At 33.3% G+C, this 11,072-nt stretch overlaps 1 protein-coding gene across 1 annotated transcript; it reads left to right on the top strand.

The window, feature by feature from the left end:
• Positions 1-1,657, top strand: LOC118050844 (E3 ubiquitin-protein ligase PUB22). The gene has a single exon (XM_035061321.2). The coding sequence runs from the start codon at positions 216-218 to the stop codon at positions 1,452-1,454; it is 1,239 nt and encodes a 412-aa protein (XP_034917212.1). The 5' UTR covers positions 1-215; the 3' UTR covers positions 1,455-1,657.
• Positions 1,658-11,072: the final 9,415 nt, after the last annotated feature.

Genomic DNA, 11,072 nt, shown 5'->3' with positions numbered 1-11,072 from the left:
CCTATCTCCAAATCAAACCAATTCACACAACTCCTCAAAACCTACTCTCAAACCAAAATTCTCTAAAGCCTTCAATTCTTGGCTAGCTACTTTCATCTACTTTTGGTTCTCATCTAGGGATTTCCTCCAAAACCACTTTCTTGATCTTCTTGTACTTAATTTAGTGGTTTTTAGTGTTATATATTTTTAGATCTTCTTGGTTTATTTTGTGTAAAATGGAAGATATTGAAGTCCCTTCATTTTTTCTCTGCCCTATTTCTCTCCAAATCATGAAAGACCCTGTTATAGTCCCAACTGGGATAACTTATGATCGTGAGAGCATTGAGAAATGGCTGTTCTCAAGCAAGAATGATACCTGTCCAGTTACAAAACAAGTGATATCTGGTTGTGAGGTGACACCAAACCATACTCTTAGGAGGTTGATTCAATCTTGGTGCACCCTCAATGCTTCATATGGTGTTGAAAGAATCCCAACTCCAAAGCCTCCGATTAGCAAAGCACAGGTTGCCAAGCTTCTCAATGATGCTAAATCGCCGGAGCAACAGGTTACGTGTCTAAGGAAGCTACGTTCCTTCGCGAACGAGAATGAAACAAACAAAAGATGCATGGAGGCTGCAGGTGCTGTAGAGTTCTTGGTCTCAATGCTAAATAACTTCCATTCTTTATCATTTGAAGTAACTTCAGATGATGGGTTTGAGATCTCAAGACCAAGTGATGAGGCCTTGAGTATTCTCTACGGTCTACAAATATCAGAATCTGGCCTAAAGAATCTTGTTATGGGAAGAAATGGTGAATTCATTGAGACCTTAACGAAAGTTATGCAAGGTGGAAACTATGAGTCAAGAGCTTATGCGGTCTTCTTGTTGAAATCGATGCTTGAAGTTGCTGATACACTGAAACTCGTCAGTTTGAAACATGAACTCTTCGACGAAATAGTCCAAGTTTTACGTGATCAAATATCTCACCAAGCATCAAAAGCTACTTTGCAACTGCTAATCAGTCTATGTCCATGGGGAAGAAACAGAATCAAAGCCATTGAAGCTAAGGCAGTCCCGGTCCTGATTGATCTTCTACTTGATTCACCAGAGAAAAGAACCTGCGAGATGGTGTTAATGGTGCTGGACCTGCTATGCCAGTGTGCAGAAGGAAGAGCTGAATTGTTAGGGCACGGTGCAGGCCTAGCTATTGTTTCAAAGAAGATACTTAGGGTTTCTCAGGTGGCAAGCGAGAGGGCAGTGAGGATCATCTTGTCTATCTCAAAGTACTCAATAACTACCAGTGTTCTTCAAGAGATGTTGCAGATTGGCATCGTGGCCAAGCTATGTTTGGTGCTTCAAGTGGATTGCGGAAGCAAGATCAAAGACAAGGCAAGAGAGGTGCTTAAAATGCAAGCTAGAGTTTGGAAGAGTTCTCCTTGCATACCAGCAAATCTGCTCTCTTCATATCCAGAATGAGAGGAAGTGAAAGAATCATGAATTATCTTTTTTTGGTTACTTTTGTGTTTTCTTGTTCATACATAATTCAGTGATGATAATATTAGAAATAGATATACAAACGGCACGAAACTGTGTCGTCCACTTAGTGCATGTTTTATTGCAAATTGGGTTTTCCATTTTGAGGAAATTAATGATTATTAACAAACTTGAGATCTCTACAAGTCACCACGACCCACTAACTAGCTCCTTTTGTTGTTTGATTTAATCTTTTTTTCTAGCTCTCCTTTATTGCCTAATTAAACTTGAATCTACTAAATCAAATTTTGAAAAACTCCATCAAGAAATGATGGATCAACATTTCAAAACATTCTTCATTTTTCTTTCTCGATGGTCTCATCCATTCTCTGATTCCTGACAACTTCACATTGTTTCATAAAACGATTAAAGTTGTAAACACGTATGATCGATGTTTCTGCTACCATAGATTGTGAAGGCAACAAAATTATAACCATTGTGGTTTCACAGGGCTAAAGGCCGGCTTCCTTGTGAATTATAATAGGAGATTACGAAAGCTTTTAGTTCACTTGTTAGGTAAAACCTTCAATCTCCTCTTTGATGCAAGCTTTTGTTTCCTGTACTGCAAGTTTTGATCAATAATCAATGATCAAACCTCTATCATTTCGATTATTTGTAAACTGGTCATGCATTAATTTGCTGTTGATTTTGGATAATGAAGGAGATGATGATCCAATTAGTTTAAGGGATAATTATCCAAATCTACTTGTTGAACAAATTTCTATCCAAAGATCCATCAAAATATATATTTTTTAATCTATATAAACTCTAAAACAAAGTTTTTCATATTAAAAGAATTCGGATATCTAACTTTCATTTCATACTATATATTGACCCATATATGTGGGGTTTTTATTGTCTGAAAGCCTTAATTTTGTAACATAAATTAAGGCTTTCTTACAATAAATACTATTATTGACAATATAATATTTAATACATAACCTAATAAAAGATTAATTTCCTACTCAAAAGTCCAAATTCATCAAATTATATTTTGTATTTAAAAAGTCCTAAAATAAATCTTTTATACCAAAACAATCTGATTTGGTTAACAGTTTTAAATGAGAGCGGATATGTTGATTAGTTTCTCAGTACTATGAAAATCTAATTTGTTTTGGAATCTTATAGATATAAGAGTATCTTTTTTTAATGTTTTTTCCTGATAAAATATTTTATTACGAGAGAGCTTTGGGACTATTGATCTCTTGATTTAATTTCAAGGCATTTATTTATTTATTATGAACCGGCCATTTGTCGATTTATATGTATTTAATGGCTGTATCTTTTAGATTTTGCTGTTGTTTATTATCTAAAAAGGAAATGACATCCAATTAATTTAATTTCAAATTATAGCATCTACTTGTGAGTCAGCCCGGCATATTCTGCTATTAAATTCAATGCTAGCCACATTTACTAGATGCTTTGTTTTATGAAGAGAGCAAAAAGTGACGTGAGATAGAGACAAATCTATCTGTAAGAACCACTAGAATTTGAGCAAGATAGCATTTTTTTCAGACATGGGTCCCATATCAAGCACAATGCATTCAATTGGCTGCAGCCCATTCTTGAATTTGGACCCTTCCCATCGGGTGCTTGAGCAGTTTGACGTCAGTGCTTCTCTTTTATTCATAAATTTAGCCACGGGGTCAATGCTGGTTTTGTTGGTCTTACTAGATAGTTGACACGGGAAATGTTGCCGGATCGATTAATTATCTTTTTTAATATAAAAAAAAATTGATAAAGCAATGCTTATATTTTTTAAAAAAAATCAAGAAAAAAGCCCCTCGCCCTTAAGTTTAATTAATTTAGCTTTTAAGAGAGTTTAGTAATTTTATTGTGCAGCTAAAAAGTTAAAAATCTAGCTACCTCCATGGATTTTGAATTGACAATTTATAAATCTCGTTGAAAAAATCATTTTACCCCTCAAACAAAATTATAAGTTATAAGTTTTGTGTTGTCAATAGCAAAATGATAATTTTACAGTGCTAATCCATATTAAAATTAGAGAGAGTCTACAATAACAAATTTGATAAATTTTATGTTTTTATTTAATTTAATTATAAAAAAATAATAATTAGCAAGTGAGTTAGTTCTTAAAATGATAATAATTAAGTGATAAGAACTCAACTAAAAAAATATATTAATGATCCTACCACTTATATTTTTTTAACCTAGTAAATATATAATCGATTACTTTTTCTCGTATTTGGATTTTTAGTAAAGGCCGCCTTCCGTGAATCATGTCTAAAAATGTATCTATAATATAATAAAATAAAATAAAATAAAACAGCAACGAGTACTTGGAGTCCAGCTCCTTGGCAAAAGCTAGGGAAAGCCATCCAATCCACTCTTTTGGTCTTTTTCTGAAGCAGAGGCGTCACCTGTCATGACATATAAACAGTGACTTTTATTTGATAAAGTTAACGTTCCAGCGTTGAATAGGATTTATTTAAGGAATTATTAATTTATAAATGTTATAACGACGTTTTAAGTTATCTGTTGTCGTGGAGATTTAGAAGTCAAAAGAGGCTGAATGGCCTGCTATAGCAAAAGCTCTTGAATTGTGGATTTATTTTTGAAGTTTTATCTCTAAATCTGTTTGTAAATTATATGAATAAACAATATTTTTATTTTAGCATCTCAATTCCCTTTATGGTTGGACTCTTTATTTTTTTATCATGTTTTGCGTAGTGTAAAAAGAATATATAACTTTGTGGCTTAGAGAGGAGAGAAGCTTTAAATATTCTCGATGATTTATTTCAAACAGCTATGGTTATTGGGGTACTGGTTTTCATTTTATTCGCTTTAAAATTCTCGTCAAAAGTAATTGGATTCGAGCTGTCCTGTTGATTTTGGTGGCGTGATACACGCCGATATGCTTGATCCATGGCGTTAAAATGCTGTTTCTAGTGTATGTGCACCCACAGCATTCACAGGAAACCCACCGTTAATTCATTAATCCCTCCTCAAATTCAACAGGTAGAATGAAATTGTCATCAAATTGTAATTGGTTAGTCTTACTTTCCGTTTAATTGTTCATAATTAATTAATAAAATAAATATTTTGATGTTAATTTGCATCCAGCCCGTCAAGAAAGCAAATGGCCAACCTCATATAAAACCATATTAATTACACAACACCATATGAATTGTAATATATATATATATATATATATATATATATATATATATATATATGTAAAGTAAATTAATGATATATAGGTTTAAACCGTGAAGAAAAGTATTTGTAGAAAACTTGTGGGAATATTATATCTCAAGAAATTCAGTGGTGCATGAAAATGTTCATGTCGCTACTTCTCTTACTACCATTAATTTCCATGGACAACTTGGGGCGCGAGCTAGAACTTACAAGCAGCAGCAACATCACCCTCTAGTCAAACCATGGTGCGTACCTTGAGCTAGCACACGGTAATCAAGGACACAGCCTTAGGCGACAATCATAACACATACTGGCTTGTCACCACGACGACCTTTGCATACGCTAGACCTTAATCAACCATGTCTCCTCTCATCTTTAAAATACACTTCTACATAGCTGCGGGTCATGTCTAGATCAAGTTGGAGGCACAAGCTAGTTGATAGTTGTAGACGAATTCTATCCCACGGCGCCACCCTCAAACGGTAAATTTGACTACCATAACGCTAATATAATCTGTTAGAAAGAAATTCAAACATTTGATTTTATCAAACTGTGTAGCGCGTAGATCATTGATAAATCCTGGAAGAAGCATATGATTGTGGGAGTTACTTACTTAGTTTCTTGGATCATGTGATGCATTTGCAGGTACGGTGTTAAGACGGAATAAAATTATATTGATTTTGCCTACCTAACCTTGAATGAGAATCGTGAATTAAATTAATACACTAAGAAGAACTTTGATCGATCTCTGTAGTTGAATAATTGAAGTCTTCAAGATTCAAGCTAGCTAGCATGCTTATGAAGACCAACGTATATTTTGTGGTTTATAAAATTTGCCCTGCATGCCAAGTTGATGGATGAGGACCGTCAAGTTCCCCTTTAAAACCTTGGAGTTTTATTTTTGCTTCTTTTCTTTTAATGGAGGCAAAGGGTCAATCCAGAAATATTAAAGTTTAAGGAATTGGAAGATTGGTAATTAATTAACATAAATGGGGGGTCCATATATATATATATGAAGGTCAAACCCTAGAGGCTCTATCATGGGCCAAAGAAAGGCAATATTTGCATCAATGTACGTGGTTGTTTTAATCAGCCATTGAAACTACTGGAAATCAGAAAGAATAGTTGAAAGAGAAAACAAGTTCTTAGTGAAAATAACTTAATTGTGAGACAATTAGGAGAAAATCAATGGTTGATGTAGCATTAGATGAATGGCTTGATTTATTTTGGTTTATCTTGGGAGGCTTGTGCTACTATTACAAGCTACAACATGGTCTGGGTGCTGGTGTTGCTAGTCTTCGTGGGTATAACTAGCACCAATGCCCACCATTACTCGAGGTTTTTCCACGATTTACTTTTGGTGATGTGATCTAATATATATGAAACATATAGGATATAAAAAAATATATATCATTATCTCAGGAAGGACATTTGTTAATAATTATTTAAATTGAGTTTCCATGAAAGTTACGAATTAGTATCCTAGATGAAATAGGATTTAGAATTCTTAGTAAATGAACTAGTACTTGCAATCCTTGTTGGGTTATGATAGTTTGAGAGTCTATTCTATAATTCATTCCTCTATATAAATACAAGGGCCTTGTACACTATAAAAAAATGTGTTAAGAGTTGAATATTAATCAATAAAGTGGGCTTAAGAGATTTAAATAATTGTGCATGTTTTATTTTTAACAATTGATACCAGAGTGTAGGTTAATTAATTAAATAAATAAAAACACAATAACCCTTTCTCCCTTGAAGATAAAAAAGCAATAGCTTTAGTTTCTTTGAAGCAGCAACCCTAAACAAATCATGAGCCCTTAATTAGTTTACATAGCAAACCTTTGAGCGATTCCTTGCAGCTGGTTGAATCGCGTAATCAATCAACAATTGGTTCAGTACAGGGCAGTAACAACAAAAAAATTGAGCCAACAACAAGTTTCCTCACATCAAAAGCTGCAAATATCACATTTCATCAAGTTTTTTTTTTTTAAATTTTATTAAGTTAGCAGTAACAGCAATAAAAATAAGCAACCAATAGCAGCTTCCTGTTAAGATTTATTATTATTATTTATGATAACTTCGTAAATATTTTGTATTGTCCTAGTCTTTAAGGATTTATTTAGTTAAACAAATCGTGGTTTAATGGTTATAGTAAGTTGTCCTTGTTGTCCTATTCTATAGGAGTAGTGGTTAAATGAATGTTGTGGTGTAAAGCCTACATATAGGCCTCTTCTTTGTCAATAATATAATTGCTTCTTTCACCGTTCAAATTGCTTTTTCTCTATTTTGTTTCTCAACGTAGTGATAGTGGTATCAGAGCTTGGTTAATGAGATAAAAACAAAAAGAGAAAAAAGTTTCTAAATGGTGAGTCTCCATAATAGTAAGAAAATAGCAGTAGCTTTTTCCCTTCTTCATCTTTTACAACAGTAGCTTTTTTCTCCTCTTCGTCCTCTGCAAGTAACAATGGCATCATATTCAAATTTTGTGCAAGTAGCGATCCCACGTTTTGATGGTCACTATGACCATTGGACTATGCTAATGGAGAACTTCCTTCGGTCAAAAGAATATTGGCTGATTATTGAATCTGGAATTGAAGAACCAGCATCAACTACAACGTTGACAGATGCCCAGAAAACAAAATTGGAAGCAAGAAAGCTCAAAGAGGTGAAGGCAAAAAATTATCTTTTTCAGGTAATTGATCGTCCCATCTTGGAAACAATTCTTAGCAAAGAAACTTACAAGGACATATGGGACTCCATGAAGAAAAAATATCAAGGCTCTAATAGAGTAAGCGTGCACAACTTCAAGCCTTAAGACGTGATTTTGAGACACTACAAATGAAAGTTGGAGAATCTATCACCAACTACTGTGCCAGGACTATGGAGATAAGCAACAAAATGCAATTTCATGGTGAGAAGATGGACGATGGTGTCATTGTTGAAAAAAATACTATGTTCATTGGCACCAAAATTTGATTATGTTGTAAGTTCAATTGAAGAATCAAAAGATATAGATGCACTATCTATTGATGAATTGCAGAGCTCTTTACTAGTCCATGAACAAAATATGAACTGAAGTTCAAATACAGATGAACAAGCTCTAAAGGCTTTTACCTTTACTCAATTCTCAAATTCTAGAGGAAGGGGTAGAGGTAGAGGTAGAGAGAGGGGAGGTAGAGGCAATAAAGATGGCAGTAGATAATGTTTTAAGGCTGATAATGATCAATATCAAAGCAAAGACAGAGGACGGGTTCAACACTTTGACAAATCCAAGGTAGAGTGTTTTAGATGTTATAAATATGGACATTATCGTTCTGAATGTTATGCTAGGCTGCCTAATGACAAAGAAAAGGGAGAGCAATTACATTTTGCCAAAAAAAAGGAAGTGGAAACTTTGTTTATGGCTGTTGAATCTAATCAGAAGCCAGAGTCTGATGTTTGGTATGTGGATACAGGTTACAGTAATCACATGTATGGATGTAAGTCTTCTTTTTCTTATTTAAATGAAGATTTTTATTTTTTCGTAAGTTTTGGTGATTGTTCCATTGTGAATGTAATGGGAATAAGTGATATTGAGATAAGAACCAAGAATGGTTTTGTAGAAACAATTTTTAATGTTCTTTACGTTCCTGACTTGAAAAGTAATTTATTAAGTGCTGGTCAATTGCAAGAAAAGGGTTATGTGATAACTATTCAAAATAGTGTTTGTGAAATATATGATCCTTCAAGAGGAGCAATTGCTATTGTTCAGATGAGTTCAAATAGGTTGTTTCCATTGAAGATAATAACATCTCAACCTTGTTTAATGGCTAAAATAAAAGACCCTTCATGGCTTTGGCATTTTCGTCATGGCCACTTGAATTTTAGCGGATTAAAGACTCTTCAACAGAAAGATATGGTGACAGGCCTCTCTAAAATTCACATTCCTTCCTAAATTTATGAAGAATACGTTGTTAGTAAACAACATCGCTCTCAGTTCCCTCAAGGAAAGTCATAGAGAGCAAAACATGTCCTAGAGCTGGTATATTCTGACATTTGTGGGTCGATAAATCCATCTTCTAATGGAGGTAAAAGATATTTAATTACCTTCATTGATGATTTTACTCGGATAACTTGGGTTATTTTTTACAATACAAATCGAAAGCTTTTTATGTATTTAAAAGCTTTAAGGCTCATGTGGAGAATGAAGCAGAAAAGACTATTAAAACCCTTCGAACATATTGTGGTGGAGAATATTGCTCAACCGAATTTGAAGCTTTTTGTGCAGATCATGGCATTCGAAGGGAACTTACAGTTGCTTATACACCACAACAGAATGGTGTATTGGAGAGAAAAAATAAAACCATCCTTAATATGGTGAGAAGCTTGTTAGCAAGAGGGAACATTCTAAAATTTTTTTTGCCAAAGGCAGTAAATTAGAGCATTCATGTGTTAAACAGAAGTCCTACCTTTTCTATTCAGAACATAACACCCGAGGAAGCTTGGAGTGGGCAGAAACCAATTGTACATCACTTCATAATTTTTTGTTGCATAGCTTATGCACATGTTCCGTATGAGAAAAGAAAGAAGCTTAATGGTAAGGGTGAAAAATGTGTCTTTCTTGGCATTAGTGAATGTTCCAGGGCTTATAAATTGTTCAATCCACTAACAAAAAGGATTGTGACTAGCCAAGATGTTGTCTTTGATAATGAAAACACTTAGAGATTTAAATATGTGTGCATGTTTTATTTCTAACAATTGGTATCACAGTCTAGGTTAATTAAATAAATAAATAAACACAAAAACCCTTTTCTCCCTTGAAGATTAAAAAAAAAAAAAAAGCAATAGCTTTAGTTTCTTTGAAGCAGCAACCCTGATCAAATCATGAGCCCTTCATTAGTTTACATAGCAGACCTTTGAGCGATTCCTTGCAGCTAGTTGAATCGCGTAATCAATCAACAGTTGGTTCAGTACAGGGCAACAACAACAAAAAAATTGAACCAACAACAAGTTTCCTAACATCAAAAGCTGCAAATATTACATTTCAGCGAGTATTTTTTTTAAATTTATTAAGTTAACAGCAACAACAATAAAAATAAACAACCAATAGCAGCTTCCAACAAATTACACAAGCAGTAGTAAATCAATCCCGATGATCAGCTTAACAAGTTCTAGATCAATCCAGTAGCTTCACAAATGTACATTAGAATCTTTCTTTCTTTGGCAATAGTTGCAGGCTCATTTTCTTTAATAGCAGTATAAGGCAGTAGCTTAACAATAACGTTTTTTTTTAGCCATTCAATTAAAAAGATGGGTTCTAATACAAAATTTATGGATTGTTTAGTGTTTTGATTTGATGGCAAAAACAATTTTGAACATTAGAGAATTCAGATGCAATCTTTCTTTAAGTATATTGATGCTTGAAATGTTGTCAAGAACAAAGTTCTAGAGTCAATGAATGTGCAAGAAACAAATCGAGCAAAAAAGAACGAAGCTCAATATCACATCTTTCAAAATGTGAGAAGAAATTTAGGATATTTTGGACAAATCTTACAAAGGTTTAAAAAAGGCAAACAAAGTAAAGCTGCAGACTTTATGCACAAAGTTTAAGCTTCTTTGAATGAAAGATAATAAGATTATTGAGGAGTATTTTTCATGAATACAAAAATTAGTTAATCAGATGAAATTTTATGGAAACAAGATGATAAATTCCTAGTTATGAAGAAAATTCTTTTAAGTCAAACATTTTATTTTGAGTACATGGTAACAGCTATTGAAGAATCAAAATATTTGAGTGAGATGTTAATTGATGAATTATAAGGTTTATTAGCAACTAATGAGCATCACATGAATTCAAAGAAGTATGCAGTAACCATTTAAGATGCATTGCAATCTCAGTTGAACATGATAACCAACAAGGAAATCTTAAACAAAATTTAGCACAATCAATGTGGTCAAAGTAGTAGAGGTAAATGTGGATGAAATAATAGATTTGATCAACGAAAAGGATATAATGGAAGAACAAATAATAGAAGTGAAGGAGATTCAAATCAATATGACAAGTCTCAAATTCAATGCCATAAATTTTAGGAGTCTAGTCACTATAAGAGAGATTGTAAGTCTCATATTCAATGTTATCACTGCAAAAGGTTTGATTATTATCAATAAGAGTATCGACTTAAAACTCAAATAATATAAAGGTGCATGCAAAATTTATGGAGACTAATAAAAATGCTCTTGAGACTTTGTTTTTAGAAAACTATGATACATAGAAGGATGAAAAGGATTGGTGGTTTTTAGATATAGGTTGCAACAATCACATGAGTTGCAACAAAGAGCTATTCTCTAAATTGGATGAATCTTTTCGTATATCGATGACACTTAGGAATAAAACAATCCAACATTTAGAAAAGGTAGAAT

This window comes from Populus alba, chromosome 16, assembly GCF_005239225.2.
Source record: "Populus alba chromosome 16, ASM523922v2, whole genome shotgun sequence".
NCBI lineage: Eukaryota > Viridiplantae > Streptophyta > Magnoliopsida > Malpighiales > Salicaceae > Populus > Populus alba.
The sequence above is the reverse complement of the archived record's forward strand: the minus strand, read 5'-3'. Positions and strand labels throughout refer to the sequence as shown.

Bases quoted from the DNA above. Each gene is read 5' to 3' on its own strand.
- LOC118050844 (XM_035061321.2), top strand. From the start codon at position 216: ATGGAAGATATTGAAGTCCCTTCATTTTTTCTCTGCCCTATTTCTCTC.